At 47.5% G+C, this 16,948-nt stretch overlaps 1 protein-coding gene across 3 annotated transcripts in view; it reads left to right on the top strand.

The window, feature by feature from the left end:
• The window catches only part of SLC25A37 (solute carrier family 25 member 37), a 37,386-nt gene extending 21,114 nt beyond the window's left edge, over window positions 1-16,272 (top strand). The window contains exons 2-4 of one of the 3 annotated variants that reach the window (XM_039868139.1): window positions 8,324-8,552; window positions 10,562-10,618; window positions 12,545-16,272. In XM_039868139.1, coding sequence (XP_039724073.1) covers window positions 8,324-8,552; window positions 10,562-10,618; window positions 12,545-13,065 — 807 coding nt within the window. In that variant the 3' untranslated portion in view covers window positions 13,066-16,272. Of the gene's footprint in view, window positions 1-8,323; window positions 9,031-10,561; window positions 10,619-12,544 lie in introns of all 3 variants that reach the window. The other 2 variants (XM_039868141.1, XM_039868140.1) reach the window with 2 other exon arrangements.
• The last annotated feature ends 676 nt before the right edge of the window (window positions 16,273-16,948 follow it).

Here is a 16,948-nt window from a genome sequence, read left to right on the forward strand (position 1 = left end):
TTTGAGAATGAGGTGTTTCTCCAGTGCTGCTTCTGACATCTTGTCCTTACTTGTAGGTGGGGCGTTTATAAGCCAATGGCAATGGACAAGGCTGCTGAGTTAGGGGAGGCCCTAGAGAGGCCAGGTGACTTGAAAGCAGTCTGACTGTTGAAATATTCAATCTTGGCTTTTGAATTACCAGTGGAGTGCCAGGCTTTCATCCATGGGTGAATGGTTTCAACCTGGGTGGGCTCATGGATCCAGTTCTTTTCAAGGAGAGAGAATGGGTTCGTGTTGAACCAGCCACTATTACTTTTTGGGATCAGTGGCCAGGCTGACCACCAGGATTGGGAAATAGTGAAGCTGTGTAACCTCCATGAGACGGGGCTTGTGACTGCAGGTTGGACGTAGACAGACCCCTCAGGAGCTGCATGAACTTAACCAGCGAGAGTTTAGGTGACTTTGACATAGTCAGGCCTTCTCCTCCTCTAGGAAGCACCTTTGACTTAGCGTGGTCAAAAGGAAGTTAGTGAGCACCTGTGATCCCTTCCAGTCCACCCTTTTGTGAGAGGTTATGTCACCTGTGATTAAGGGCAGCTCTGAACCCAGGTGCCTGGCTTCCGATGCTGTCTGCACTCTGTGACCTTGGAGCAAGTTGCTTGTCCCCTCTGGGTCTCAGTTTCTCTGTTTGTAAATGAGGGTAGTTAGCTGCTGATATAACTTTTAATTATCATAATTGTTTTGTGAATAGAGGCATCGAGGCTCAGAGAGGGAAGTTTTTTTGCCTAAGGCTGCACAGTCCATGAGGACTAGATGCGGGGCTAGAGTGTAGGGCCCCAGTCTCGTTAGAGCTGACCAGGTGGGTAGGAGTGACTGGTGGTTCAGGCTTCCCCTCCAGCCCAGTGCCCTGCCTGTCCTCTGGTCCCCCAGTGAGGTCACCAACCCCACCCATGAAACACGAGCCCTGTTACCTGAAATCTTGAGAATTTGCTCACCTATAGTGCAGAAATAATTTAATCCTTTGGGCAGGCCACAAACTGAATGTGTCCTGGGTACATTGGGCCTGAGCCAGGAGCAGATTCTTTTATTCCTCCCTTCTTCTGCTGTAGAATTTTCTAGAGAAGGGGAGGAGTGAGTAGGTTTGGCTCCTAGGATAAAGGAATGTGGGAATGGTTCAACCATAGGCAGGTCTGTGAGCTGCCGCCTGAGGGCGGGGACGGAGACCTCAGTGGCATGTGGTATTAGAGTGGCCTTGCAGTCAGCCACAGCTTCGAAGAGCATGGCCAGTGTGTAGCAAGACTCGTGGGGAAGACTTCTGTTAGGTAGGCCAGCTCCCTCCTCCAAATGCAGGAGAGCCCATTGGTCCTGCTCACCGTGCAGCTCTTCATGGCTCCCGTCATCCTTTGCAAAATGTAACTGTGGAAAACACTTGACCCTAAAGTAAATTCCAAAGTCCCTAGCAAGCTATTTAGAGCTTCCCATAGGCCAGCCTCAACCTGCCTCTCTCTTAGCAAATATTTATTGGCCATCTATTGGTCAGCCACCCTCCCGAGTCTGGGGCTCCCCGTCACCTGTACTTCACCCCCATGTCCTGTGCGGATCCTCCGACACACCTTCTGTCTCTCAAGAGCCTCCACCAGCACGCTTCTCATCCTCCCCGCCTCTTGCCAGCTGTTCTTCTCCGCTTCCTTCTTTTGCCTTTTTTCCTAAGTGAGCCAACGACATAGTCCAAAAAATCCAGGAACCAGAAGGACGTAATGACAGCTCCATCCCCTTACTGATTGTGGTGCTTCCTCTGTCCAGTGCAGCTCGGCGGCACGCCCAGCCCCTTCCACCGCCACCACCTTTCCCTGGTCAGCTGTGACCTGGGGTCTGACTCCTCTTACTGTGGCCTGTTTTCGGGAGCTGTGGTGTTTGGTGCTGTAGCTTCTTCTCCAGGAGGCCAAGGAACTTGGTTTTGGTCGTCTTGGTGGAATTTGTGTTTTCTACTAAGTTCACGATAAAGGCTCTTCACTTTGTCATTTTGTCCCTACAAACAGCAGTGCCCCCCACACATACTCCTGCCCCTGACAGCCCCTGAAGGTTTCAGGATTGTTTCTGGAGAGTATTCGTGACAGGTGGCACGACCCCTTTGCAGTCCAGGGCTGCACCTCAGAGGCAGCAGGTGACAGAAACATTGGAGTGTGGCTGGTCTGTTCAGAAGGGCAAATGCGACTTTTCTGAAATTGGGTCCTGTGGGACATGAGTGAAAAGGCGGAATGGCCTCGATGGCTCTTCTCACATGTGTGAGCCACTTCCTCCCACACCCTCCCAGTCCCCTCCACCCCCGACATTAGGGCGACCTGGAAATCGAGGGGCCTCTGGGGTTCCCAGAGGGGGACAGGGAAATTGACATGGACATGATTTAGCTGGAGCAGCGTTTCCACCACTCTCCTCTGTTCTCTGTATCGCTTTTCAGCCTGGTTTTCCCATGTGCCAGCCCTTTACTTGTCCTAAAATCCGTGGTTCTCAGCAGGGGCTTTTAGAACATCTCGGCCCGGAGCACCCTCGCGCGGCCCTGCCACATGCTTCTGACATGTAATCATTTTATTGGGGGGAAGGCAGGGACATATTTTCAAGGGCTAGGCTGTGATCGTCAGAAGCACCCTGAGCAGTCCCATCTCCTGTGACGAGTGTAATGAGGGCCCAGGTTCAGAGTCAAAGCTGGCCGTTTTGAACTCGGAGTGCTGACAGCTTTACTGTGCGTGATTCTCCTGGATGTGGTTTGTGTACCTCCCAAGGATCCTAGAACGTGAGACAGGGTTTTCCAAACCCTTAGCGAGGTCCATGGCTTTATTCTGGAAGGCAGTCCTCTCCCCACAAAGCACTGTGCCAAAGATGCCTCTTCCACCCAGCCTTGCTGTGATCCGTGGGTGGCAGCTCGGAGAGGGAGGCCCGTGTGGGAACGGGAGGTTGTGAGCGGGAGCTGGGATGTCACCAGAAGACTCCAGAGCAGCGGCACACAGTGCTGTGGTTGGGCCACGGGTGCGAATGGGAGAGGTGCCGGCCCCATGGCTGAGAGTGAGGCTTGAGACCGTCGGTAGTGGGCAGGGGTTGGGCCCTGCAGTCTGGCTTAGACATTTTACTGTGGTTCGACTTAGCGACTGTCCGTGCTACTTGGCAACAATTGGCAGACAGGATAGAATTAAACTTAACAATTTGATTTCTGATTCTGAGGTAGCTACTAGGTGGCAGATGCTAACATGATTTGGCATTTTCCTAGCACTCGCTAAGTTCCCGAACCCTTGTTCTTTTCTCTAGGGGAAAGCTTAGAACAGAGATTCCTGGCCAGCCTTCTGGAGCACAGCCCCAGACCCTTGGTGGGAGTCGTAGCCCTCGTTCGGTGTGCTGTGTGTTTGTGTATTCACACCAGGCACCGGGAGCCCCCGCCTCTGCCCCGTCTCCCATCGCGCTCATCTTAGAGTAGGACTGTGGCAGGTGCTTTTGAATGGACGAATGGCTGGATTTCACGTTATCGTCCCCTGGTCCTTTAAGTGCCACGTGTGCTTTTGGCATGGGAAGTTTTTTAGAGTATTACTCGTTTCTTATTTTTCACGGTTGAGAAAAGGGGGTTGAGAAGCCCCAGCTGCGTTCAGGTCGGGGTGGGGAGGACGGTGGTCAAGTGAGGCTGCAGGGGCTTGGGCTGGGTGGGGCTGTCCTCTGCAGGATGCTCAGCGTGGCCTGAGGTCTCCCGCCAGGCTTGGCTTGCTCCCTTCGCTTTTCTTTTCTATCCTGGCCCAGGGCTCAGGGCCCAGATCCCAGATCCCAGATCCCAGATCCCAGATCCGTGCCTCCTTATCTGTATGATCTTGGCCAAGTGGCTTTCCCGCTCTGCCCCAGTTTCCTATCAGCAAAGGCAGGTGCTGAGCTAGCTGTGCTCTCTGCCCAGGTCCCCCTCGGCTCCCGTCACGTGATCCTGTGAGCTTACCTGGGACGCCACACATATTTTCCACTCTCTCCTCCCTCCTCCCCTCAGTAAGAGGACAGAGGCCACCAAGGAAAGTTGGTCCTGTTTTGTCGTCTTAGGGGAGACTTGGAGTAAGGGGCTTGACCGCACATTCCATTCTGGCCAGTTCACTGATGTGGCACCCTCCTATAGCCTCATCATCCTAGAGCCGGAGGAGACTTGCTCAGGTCACACACTGAGTGGCAGAACCAGGCCAGAGACCCAGGTCTTCTGGTTTCTGGGCTAAGGCACTTTTCTTCATCCTGCCCCTTTGAGAGTGGACAGCAGTTATGCAGTTATGCAGTGGGTGTGGACTGACGAGACAGCACACAAACGAGAGCTCCTCCTTCCTGCTTATTTGCCACTCTCCTTCTCAGGGGGCGCCTTCCAGACTGCTCGTGCTGCCCACTCTGCAGGGACTGGGGGGTCCTGATACCTGGAGCTGATCGCTGCATTTCCTGCTTCCAGGGCCAGCTGGTGGCTACGGCTATATTTTCTCAAGTGTGTTCTGCGAGGTGGAACTGGTTATTCAGTGAGCCAGGCCTTCCATTGCCAAAGACAAATGTTTCAGAAGTGCCATGTTAAACCAAGTTCAACAGGCTGCTTTCCTGAAGGACTTCTGAGAGCCTTTAATACGCTGATGTGCACTGAGAGCCTTTAATACACTTAGAAATTATGAATTTCTAAGAGGGGAGAATTAAAATGCAGAGAGTGGGGATTTATTATAAGGAAATGAGAGAGCCATTCAGCGAGGCCTTAAGCAGGAACTGAAACCCAGGACAGGAAAGGTGATCTGTGAAATTCCGTCTCGGGTTTTTTTTTTTAGTTGTTTGTTTTTGTTGCATTTTTAAAATTTCTTCCCTCTCTCCATGCATCCTACTTCATTCAGTTTCTTTTTCTTTCTCTCACCCTCATCCCCTGACTTTTTTTTTCAGTTGTGGCAAAATATGTATAAGTCACATGTACTATCTGAACCGTGTTTAAGTGTACAGTTCAGTGGTCTTAAATTAAGTACGTTCACGTTGTTGAGCTACTGTCACCACCTGCCACCCGTGAACGTCTGCAAGTTGCAAAACTGAAACTGTGTCTGCATTAAACAGTTACTTTCCTCTCCCTCTCCCCTCAGCCCTTGGCAGCCACCATTCTACTTTCTGTTTCTATGGTTTGACTACTCTAGGTACCTCTTATAAGTGGACTCATACAGTATCTGTCCTTTTGTGTCAGGCTTGTTTTATTTAACATCATGTCTTCAAGGTTCATCCATGTTGTAGCATGTGTCAGAATGGCCTTCCTTTTTAAGGCTGAATAAGATTCCATTGTATGTGTATACCACATTTTGCTTATCCATCCGTCCATCCATTGATGAACCCTCGGGTTGTTTCTACCCACCCCTGACTTTTTTTCTCTGGTCCACAGGTAGATAGAAAATGCCCAGCTCTGTTGTGCATTTTATAGGCAGAGTCACTGGGGAGGAAAAAGAGAGACTAAACTGATTATGTCCTTTCCGGTTCCAGCCTCTTCCGCCTTACTTCTTACGTGGCCGCCTCCAGTCTGTCTCAGCCTCTCTTTTGAGGAAGCTCCCACAACCGTAATGGTGCAACTTGGTCCCTCCTGGTCTTCCCTCTGAGCTCCTTTTGGCTCCCTCGATGGTCCTCATCTTTCTCTCCTTATCTCACACTTTCCTTGTTTCCCCATCAACTTTTCCTCTCTGTATCCTGGTGCCCAGTCCTGAGCGGGTGGTCTCTGCTGGCAGGTTGGAGAAATGAAGGACCTGCAGGACTAAAAAGGCTTTGTTCCCAAACCTGGCCACTGTGGTCTTTCCTGGGTGCTCTGTGCTCATGAGCCGTTTCCCTCTGTTTGAGCCACGTATCATTAAATATGGCCTACCCTTTTGTAGACCACCCCTCGAGAACAGAGAAGTCCACTGAGTGTGGAGACATACCCAGATGTTCTCTTTCTCATAGGAAGGTGATGTGTTTTGGTTCATAATATTTACCCTTCCCATTGCCTTATCCCTAATTTAAAAAGGTGGGGGAGGGGTTGATGAGAGATCAGTCCGAGATTTCCCTTGTAAGTATGTGAGAATCTTTGTAAGAGAAAGACCCACCTGAGGCCTTCACATACATAAAGGCAGGGAGCAGAGGGGACGGTCATTGTTGACTGCCCGTCCATACCAGGTGTTTCCCACCATTATCTCAGTCTGCCAACGGCTCTCTGGGGGATTATTTCATGCCCTCAAATTAAGGAACCTGCTCGAAACCCCAGAGCTAGAAATCAGATGGATGGCGCTGGCCTGATTGTCTCTAAAGCCTTGGTACCGTGTGCCCCACTGCTTCCCACCTATGCCCTCTTCGCACACACTGCCCTTCCCCCAACGTCCCCTCCCCCCCATCACATAACCAGAGGTGACTGTCATACTGCCAAGTCTGGATGGAGGTCCTTATTACAAAGTGCTAGGACTGGGAGGGGCCTTTATTTAGTGGTTTTCCAAACTGAGTGATGATGGAGGCTGGCAAGTCCAAAGTCTGCAGAGTAAGCTGGCTGAGACCCAGGGAAGAATTGATGTGACAGCTGAATTCCAAAGACTGTGGAGGAAGATGTCCTTCTTCCTTGGGAGACATCAGTATTTTTTTCTTCAGGCCTTCAACTGATTAGATGAGGCCCACCCACACTAGGGAGGGTAATCTGCATTCCTTAAAATCTACTGATTAAAACGTTAATCTCATCTTTAAAAAATGCCTTCCCAGCAACTCCTAGACTATGTCGGACCATATTTGGTACCAGTGGGAGTACCACAGCCTCCCTGGAAGATGAACCATCACATCTATTCAAGTGCCTGGGTAGCATGATGCCACTGACAGAGATAGGGAAAGCTGGGTCTCTGCCTCAAGGAGGCAAGACAACACATATGGAGAAATTAAGAACAAGACCTTTTATACTTAAGTGCTACTTTATAAAGACAGAACGTCAGAAGTATTTGGAGAAAATGGAGGAGGTGAGGGCCGGAAGGGTTCTGGGAGTTCCCCCATGAGCATTTTCATTGCAGACATTTTTGTTGCACAACTGATTGGCCGTAAGGCAATTTCAGGGTAAAAGATAAAATATCTAGTTGACAGTCTGGGTTACATTTGGCAGTCTTGATGTATTTAAGCTAGTTGTCAGTTTGGTTTTATTCCTCCTTTTACAAAGTTTTCACAGTGCTCCCATTTTTATATAAATCTTAGCTCTTCTCATAGTCATATCCAGTGATGAGCAGACATGGTGGTCTTAAGACAGTGGATGGTGACACTTACATAAAAAGTGGTTTGCAGAACTGTGTGTGCAGCCAGATTGCATCATATGCTAGAAAAGGATCACATATTAATTTGCAAATCCTTCAGTGACCACAGTCAGCCCTCCCACCCGTCGACACCAAAAGTTTACCAAACTACGCAAATATAAAAGAGGTCGCTACTAATTCACAAGAGTCTTCCAGAGCATTATCGATTCTTCAGTTGGAAACTGATACCTCCCTTAACGAAGGGCGAAATTGTAGCAAAAAAGAAAAAGAGTGATGCCAAACGAGGAAACACAACCAAATAAATGTATCATACTTTGAAGACAATGTATTTTCATTTTATTGCACTAAAGTATTTTTAATTTTTCATGTTAGACTATGTCCTTTTTAATGTCCGTCTTTTATTTTTCATTATTTTATCTTTTATGGCGAAATTGCCTTATGGCCAATTAGTTGTTCAGGAACAATGCTTGTGGCAAAGCTCTTTATAGTAAACATGCTTATGGCGGAAATACTGGACACAGGCTCGGGGGTTCTGGGGACATTTCAGGGTAGGAGCTGAATGGGAGCTTCTAGAACACGGAGGTCTCGGATATATGAGGACACAGAAGACTTTAGAACCAGGTGGGAACTTCAGGATAATAATAATACTTTTATTTGACTAGGTCTGTGAGTTTATTGAGGGGCTTCACACACATTGTTTTATTTGATGCTCACAAGAACCCTAGTTGCTGTTGTCGTTGTTGTTTTCAATTAAGGGTCCTGAAGCCCAGAGAGGTAAAGGGATTCATCACAGGTCACACAGCTTGCCAGTGGCAGGGCACGTCTTCCTGCTCCAAATCCTGCCCCTCATCCTTCCCTCCCTTTGCCGAGTATAAGGAAATCCATGTAAATGTGTGTATGTCAGGGGAGTGGAGAAGGGAGAGGGGAGAGTTGAGTGCACTGGGAAAGAATTGCTTTCTTCACCACGAAATTTTGTGAAACTGTGAAAATGGGCTTTTTTCTCTCACTCTCTCTGGGTCTTCCCTCTTTACCATCCTCATTAATGCTCTCTCTTTTCTTGGTTTCTCACCCTCTTCCAGACACGAATGCAGAGTTTGAATCCGGATCCCAAAGCCCAGTACACAAGCATCTATGGAGCCCTCAAGAAAATCGTGCGGACTGAAGGCTTCTGGAGGCCCTTGAGAGGCCTCAATGTGATGATGATGGGCGCAGGGCCAGCCCACGCCATGTATTTTGCCTGCTATGAGAACATGAAAAGGACTTTAAATGCCGTTTTCCACCACCAAGGAAACAGCCACCTAGCCAATGGTATTTGAAAGCGTTTGTCTGGAGTTAGAAAATTCTGTCCTTCGACAGAGCCTTCCCCAGGGTTCTTCTCCCTGTGACCCAGCAGCCTGACGCCTCGTCTCTGCCATGCTTGCTTATGAATAAAGAACTCTAGAGCTGTGTGTGCACACACACCCAAACATACGCATACACACACACATGCTTTTTTTATGTTCCCCTCCGCTTTCTGAAGCCTGGGGAATCGGTGACAGAGGTGTTTCAGTTTTCATTGTTGTGTGGGTTTTTCTTTTTTGTTGTTGTTTTGTTTTTGTTTTTTTTTTTTTAAACATTCAAAAACAATTAATGATCAGATCTAGGGGGAAAAAAAAACCCTGAATAGGAACAAAACTTTTGAATACTGGATTCAAAAAAAAAAGTTATCTGGACAGCTTCTTTGAGACTATTTAAAAACTGGTTCAACAGGTCTCTACAACGGCAAGATCTAACTAAGCTTTAAAAGGTCAAGAAGTTTTATGGCTGACGAAGGATTTGCTCCAGCACAGATGGCCTTTCCCACCTTAAGCCTCTGGGGATTTGGGAATTTCACCCCCATTCTTTTCCGTTTGTCTGAGTTGCATCTCCCTGCGATCAAGGGCTGAAATAGTTTTCTTTTGTTGTTTTGAGGGAATGGGACGGGGCGGGGCGGGAAAGGGGGTTGGGGCTTGAGTTTGGCGGGCAGCTTTTCCGTAGACACGTCTTATCAGGCCTGGCTGAGCGGTTATTTTCGCCTCTTCTGTGGGTTCGGCTTTTGGTGGTTTTTGTTTGGGTATGGAATGGGACTGTGGATAGCGGCCTACGGTGTACTTATTTTAACAAATTAATTATTCCACAGTGGAGAGGTAGATGTGACCAGCAACAACTTTCTTTCCTTCTCTTTTTGTTCTCAGAACCAAAAAGCATCCCTTCCACCAGCAAACCTTGATTGTAATAACTGCACCTGGCTGGTTTGAAGATGTTTGTTTTGCGTTTTAAAAATTGGCCATTAATTGCATTTACTGAGGTGGTCACTATAAGCCCTCATTTTGTTGAAACTGCGTATGTGATGGTTTAGCTCCTTGGTCACTAAACCCCTTGACAGCGGTTTGATGGAACCCAATTTTTGCCAAGTTCTGCCCAGCATTGTTACTGCTTCCCTGGGGTGTGTGTGCTGTGGGTCCACGTTGACCTTTCTGGGGATAATCATAAGTGTATGTGTGAAGGAGGGAGGTGGAAGTATATGCATTTCCGAAGCCTCATCCTGGTGTCCCTGTCATTCCTACAACCTTCCAGCTGTAATCTTAATTGCTGGGCATGTTACCCGCAGAGGGAAGAAACCCAAAGCCAAAAATAAAATCCTAGGCCTAAATCAGGCTTTCGAAGTTCCTGGTTCTTGAAGCCAGGTGAGACACTCATATAGGGTCAGCTGTCTCCAAGACAAGTCATATCTTTGCAAATTAACCTTGAAAATCTTCTAGGTGCAGATATTCCTGGTGTCCGCTTCCCATGCCTGTTTTTTTTTTTTTTTTTTTAGTACCTAGATTTTATTAAGGAATTTTCTTAAAGATTTCTCCTCTGGCATTTTCCCTCTCTCAGCCGAATGCATGGTATCATTCCCTCTGATTGCCCCAGGGTCCAGACAGAGTGAGTTCATCTGTAGACAGAGGTGAGGGACAAGCAAGAATTAAAACGTAAACAGTGGAAAAAGTCAACGACGTGGTGGGTTTCTGGATACTGTCCAGCGTTAGCAGGTAGAGCCTTGAACCAGGGTTGACTACGAGAGAGAAAATTAGGTTTCTGCGAGATGAACATGTGGGTGACTGTGCCTGGGTTACTTTATCCAGTATTTTCATGATCACTTTAGAGATTTAAGAGTCAACGCTCATTTGGGTGGAGTTCACAGTGAATGTCGCTTCTCAGAAAGCCGTACCCAGGGTTCCGTCTGATTTTAGGCTCCAGGAACTTCCTCAGCACTCCTGGTCCCGGAGGGTAATTTTCTGGAGTTTGTTTTGCAGGGATAGCTGGGAGTATGGCCACCCTGCTCCACGATGCAGTAATGAATCCAGCAGAAGGTAATGTTTCATGGCCCCAGGGAATGGCAGCAGGGGATGTCAAAGGGGCTGGAAAAAAAGGTGTGGGGGGAAGGGGGCACAAGCTGGGGCTGGGGGATTCCTGGCTCCCAGGCAGAATAGATTCTCCCAGGAGAATTCTTTACCATGTTATTAAAGGCCCAGAGAAGGGACATGAGCATTTGAGCTTTCGGTATTCCTGTTCTCTTAAATGGAGCTACTCAGAGTGTAACCCAGGGACCAGCAGCCATCAGCATCTCCTGGGAGCATGAGAAATGCCAATTCTTAGGTCCCAGCCCAGGCCTACTAAACTAGAATCTGGGAATAAGGGCTGGGAATTTCGTTTTAACAAGCTCTCCTGGTGATTCCTTTGTATGCTTTTGCACTATAAAAGCTGTGTGCGCATGTGCGTGCGCGCGCGCACACACACACACGCACGCACGCACGCACGCACGCACTCTCACTCTCACATTCCTCTGGCCCTTGTTTACCTTTATCAGCCCTAGACAAATTTAGGAAGAATCTGTCAAAGACCTTTCATGAGGGCTTACGTTCAATTTTCTTTTTTAAAAGGAATTCGAAGTTATGATGGAAAATTTCAAACGTTTGCAAATGTAGTGGCAAGAGTATTATGAACCCCCATGTATGCATCACTCTTTATATGAACATTTGGCCATTTCGTTGTAGCTGTCCCCTCCTACCTCAGCTCTTTTTTTTTTTTCCTTTTGAATTTTGGGAGCATTAGAAAACAGTTCTCAGTAGAGCAGACGTGAGTTCTGTCAGCTTTTTCTGTGTCCTAGCGTCCTTAGCCGGCTGGGTCTGAGTAGCGAGGCACTCTGGCACCTCGTGGTGGGCCTGCTTTCAGCTGGGTTGTAAGTCTATGACATGAGGGCCTTTCTCCCCCTGTCCCCTCGCCATCTGAAAATGATAGGGAGAATTGGAGGGAACATTTAAAGTCTAGTCTTGCAAGTTTGTCTGTTTTTGTTTTTAAGGTTAAACTTTCTGATTTGCTCTCGGCTGCCTCCCATGCCCTAGCAGACAGGGGACTTGTTTTGTCCTTCAGTGACCTGATGGGTCAGATTGGGAGGTGGGCTTCACTTTTTGTGTTCAAGGCGATATATACAGGGACCTGGTCAGTTTTAGCCCATGTCAGCTGGGCAAGAATTTTGTTTTTATTTTTCAGAGGAGAAAAAAAAATGAGGTTTCACTCTCTCCTCTTCTTCTTGACATTATATTGATTTAAGGACTTTATTTCTTTCGAAGTAAAGAAAAGCACACAGTATGTGTTCATTTTGGCAATGTGTGGGGCTGATGACAACTCTAAGTCTAAGGGACCATAAATGGCCCTCATTTGCCTCATGTCTTTTGAACCACCAGTTACTTTTATATGAACAAAGCCAGAGTCTTCATTGGAGGTTGTCACTGAACTTGGTCTGATATATTTCTAGCGTCTATTCCAAGAATACTGTGACACAGAAGCTAATGATACTTCAGAGGTGCAGACCATAGAAGAAAAGATGGGACACGCATCCAGGAGATATTTTGGGACGGAGGAAGGCAGAGGGGTTGGAGAAAGATTTAGATTTCTGGCGGGTGTGATGCCCTAGGCAGTCAGGATCTAGGGGTCAGATCAGGGAATCCAGTCTGAAGTGGTGGCCTGATTTAGGGACCACCTTAAGATTCAGGCCAGAGAAACTTCAAGAAATAGCCACTTCCTGGCACTGGGTCGGGATTGCCCGGAGCTGGCCCTCTGTGGTCTCAGGCTAGGGCTGTGTGTGTGTGCTAGCTGTGACCTGTTACCAGCGTGTCTAAACTTGCTTGTTTCTCTTTATGGCTTGGCTTTCCCTTCCACTCCGACCTGGGGTGGGGCCAAACCAACCAACTGCCCACTGACTGGCCGTCTGTTGTACCCTGCGGCTCCGACGACAGTTGTGAAGCAGCGCATGCAGATGTACAACTCACCACACCGGTCGGCCCTCAGCTGCATCCGGACAGTGTGGAGGACCGAGGGCTTGGGGGCCTTCTACCGGAGTTACACCACGCAGCTGACCATGAACATTCCCTTCCAGTCCATCCACTTCATCACCTATGAGTTCCTGCAGGAGCAGGTCAACCCTCACCGGGGCTACAACCCGTGGTCCCACATCATCTCCGGAGGGCTGGCTGGGGCCCTTGCCGCGGCCGCCACCACCCCCCTGGACGTCTGTAAGACCCTCCTCAACACTCAGGAGAACATGGCCCTCAGCCTGGCCAACATCAGCGGCCGGCTGTCGGGCATGGCCAACGCGTTCCGGATGGTGTACCAGCTCAATGGCCTGCCCGGCTACTTTAAGGGCATACAAGCCCGCATCGTCTACCAGATGCCTTCCACTGCCATTTCCTGGTCTGTCTACGAGTTTTTCAAGTACTTTCTCACCAAGCACAAGCTGGAGAATCGAACGCCATACTAAAGGAATAGGCTGTGGGCAGTGATTCCAGAATCTTTTATTTTTAAAAGGCTTTCTCTGCCTGCTTCCATTCCCTTGCCCTGACACCACGATTATTTTCACGAGGTGTTTGCAGGATGGGCCTACGGCTCCCTGACACCTTAGAGAGGAGAGGATGGGACAGCCGCTTACCAGAAGGCCGTCCGCAGGGACATCCGAAGTGGTGGTAGGTGGGGAAAGGCTTTGGAAGGGGAGCAAGAAATGGCTTTTTCTCTTCCTTCCCTGAGAGGAATGTGGCTTTTCTGCTTCACTGTGGCAGATCCCTCCCCTAGAATTGTAGATCACACAGGAGGGAAGAAAATGTGCAGTGACCGAAAACATTAAAGGAAAAAAAAAAAAAGTATGTAAAAGTTCCAGTACACAGTATAAAATAGATGGATAATGTTTATCCTTTATTTTTCTACATAGAGGTTTTTGGATTTGTGTGTGTGCCTATGTGTGTGTGTGAATAAGTGTGACAGCTTGGATTACAAAGCTGTCTTGTTTTTGTTTTTTAAATAGAGGGCTGAATTCTTCCATTGGATTAAGTAAAAGGCACCAAAGTAATAAATTGCTAGATGTGGCCTAAAATTGTGTTGAGCCCCCAGATGGAAGTTTCACTTGAATGTAAAGTAATAAATATAAGTTTATATTTTGAATTTCTCTTTTAATGGGGGAAAAAAGGTATGTTGAAAAAAAAAAATCAAAGTAATGATATGTATCTTCCAGCTACTTTATTTTTTTTCTTTTATTCAGTCAGTCACTTTCATGTGCCTTTTGTCTTTGTCTTCTCTTAAAATCCCAGGACCAAAGATCTGGCCCTGGAGGTTTTTTCTTGCTGTGCGCATGCACACGTGCCGGGCAACAGGATCGCTCACCCTGGAGGTCAGTGGTCCCCAGCAGAGTTCGATGACTAGACCTGTACTGAGACCATCTCCTTCCCTGGTTATAAGTGACATGAATGTACGCCTCCCTGGGCCAGCACTTGGAAAAAAAAAAAACCCTCGAAACCACATCTGGCTACTTGTTGGCCAGGCAATTGGGATAAACCCTACCATTATCTTAGGACTTCATCCTGCATCCACCTTTCAACTCAGGCTCTTCGGGTGTACTTGTCTGTGTGCGTTTTGACTAAATCTGATATCCTGTTTCCCTGTGCAGTTTTAGACATTTTAAAAAACAGCAAGTGTATCTATGACACTTGTCTATCCCCCGTCACAAGCTTCTCACTGCACAGTGACAGAAGCCAGGCCCTCTAGCCAGGGCTCAGCTGCTGAAGCAAGGCCCGGACCCTCATGCACGAGTCAGGACGCTTCTGGAGACATCTTCAGCCTTACTAGGGCTATGTCAGCTGAGAACACGAGGCCTGCCTTGTTTTCTGAAATGGTGCATCTGAGCCAGATTATCACTAAGAGAAAATAAATGCAAGCCCATGTCCTCTAGCCACACATCTCCACTGGCTGCCAGACCCCTCTCCAAGAGAAGACCGACGGCTTCACAGTTTCCTTTCAGAGCTCATCTTTTAACATGAGCAGAAAGCACGTGTGTACTTTCATTCCTGTGGGCCTGGTCCCAACCTTCGCCCTTCGCCCTTCACCCTTCATCTTGGGCACAGTCAGTGGCGAGCATCTCTCCGAGGCTCAGAGCCAGGCTCCTGTAACTTCCTGGGAAGAAATAGGGTGGCACTAAGACAATCTTCATCTTGGGACCCGGCATGCAGTGCCTCTGGGAGTCTCAGGTCGGGCAGGAGAGCCCCACATCAGGCAGCTCCCACGTGTGCCTCATGAGCAGAGATTTGCTCCTGGGCTCGGGGCTTGGCTTTTGGCCTGTCCCACCTCGGGATTAAGTCCCCAGTGGGAACCAGTTGTGGCAAGCGTCTGTCCCACTCGGGATACAAAAACCGGTGGAGACCATGCTGCTGTGGGAAGTGTTTACATCCCTCTATACATAACCTATGTTAGTGTTAAATTCTGCGAATGGAAAAACTGAACTGAATTCTGAAATAATTTTCCAGCCACTCCTTTAGTCCACTTACTATTTGCCACACTGCTGCAAAATGTTCTTTATTTCTTACAGGATTTTGTTTTTTATATTATTCTGAAAAGAAGCTGCTCACTTCCTTGGAAAACTCCTTTGGGTGGGGGAGATGCAAGAAGCAGAGGTGTAGGGAGTGCTCAGAACTCTGGTCCCAGAGTCAAGAGGTCTGACCCTGGTTCTCTGAATGTGTAGATAGATCCACTGGGAATGAGGGTGACGCCATCCATCTTGCCTTCCTCACTGGGTCTTCCTGAGGCTGAATGAGCACCAAATAAATATAAGTGATCATTAATTTTGTGGGAATTAATTTAACCCCCTCGTCCTGAGCTCCAAAGTTTATACTATTGCCCCGTGCAGACTTCAATCCAGTTGTTGATTGTGACTGACATTATGAAGTACCAAATAGGAAAATGTTTCTCCCCACCCCAGAGCCCCAGTGATGACTGACTGAATATAATCAGGACATGTACTGAGTCATTAGTGTCTTTGGAGTGACATCTGTAGCCAGGCAATGCCACTCGAGTACAATAATAACAGCGAGTGTGTGCACGCGCACGTATGCGTGTGTGTGTGTGTGTACTCTTCTGCTCAGACCATGGTTTGAAATTCGACCACTTGTAGATCGGAGTTTTATTTTTAATTAAAAAATTGATTTCTTTTTCAAACAGGATAAATGTCCAGCCCATGACTATGTTTTTAAAATTTTGGATGGAGTGTAGCAATTTTCTGGCCTCTATTCTTCTGTGTGGTTTCTGTTTTCTCTTTCTCTTTCTCTTTCCCTTTTCCTTTCCCTTTCTTTTCTCTTCTTAAATGCCGATGTCTTATTCCAAGAACTGTCCTCCAATGTCCCCCTAAGGCTGCATCTCCGACACATTGCTATGCCAGTAAGGTTTTATTTAACTTTATTTAAGGATGATCGTGCCTGTTAAATGAGAATGTACTGCTGCTTCCTACCTGCTAGACGCACGGTGTATGTTAGGAGGGTGAGCAAGTGTTGTTTCTTAAACGCCTGTAGTAAATATGGTTGTTTCTGCCTCTCAGTTGTCGCCAGCTCTTTGAAGGGGAGAAATATGTGATTATGTGTGGCGATATTTCTGATATGCTGCTACAGTTGTGACACTGGAGCTAGAGAAAAATAAAGCCTTGATCTTTGAAGTGTTGTGGGCTCTGTGGTGGGAATATTGAACCAAGAGGAGAGGGGATGTCCACGAGGCACAAGCCCCTGGATGTGCTGACCCATTCACTGTGTGCTCAGTGGTTAAAATGGACCAGAGAAAATGTTACTTCATTATACTAACAAAATAAAAATTATCCTTGTATTGCTAATTACTATAAGGTATTTGCTACAAGCTTTGTAAAGTCGGCTTTTAGAAACTTGCCGATCTTAAAAACAAAAGAGTTATAGAGGTCAAGGTGGAAATTCAAGACAGCATCAATAAACAAAGATTTTTATCTAAGTCAGATTAGCAAAAATAATCTCTTCAAAATAGAAAGCTGGATCAGATGAGACATGATGGGTATGATCTAAGAGCATTTACAAATGAGTGCTCTTGGCCACCCTAGCTCATTGGAACACCACGAGCCTTGGAATCCCATTCCGTGTGAAGGAAGTTTTCCTACGCTCAGAATTTGGTCCAGTCTTTCCATCTAGAACATTGTTTTTGCCTGGCTGCTCTTCTCACTATGATTACTTTCTCAGTACCATTAATCATGACTCCTTTAATGTGTAATTTACTCATATTTTAATCCTATCATGAGCTTGAGGGAACATATGAGAGGGAGTCATACATGACGACTGGCCCTCAGACCCTGGACCCTGCCTAAAGATTGT

Source organism: Pteropus medius, unplaced genomic scaffold (genome assembly GCF_902729225.1).
Source record: "Pteropus medius unplaced genomic scaffold, Ma_sr-lr_union100, whole genome shotgun sequence".
Lineage (NCBI taxonomy): Eukaryota > Metazoa > Chordata > Mammalia > Chiroptera > Pteropodidae > Pteropus > Pteropus medius.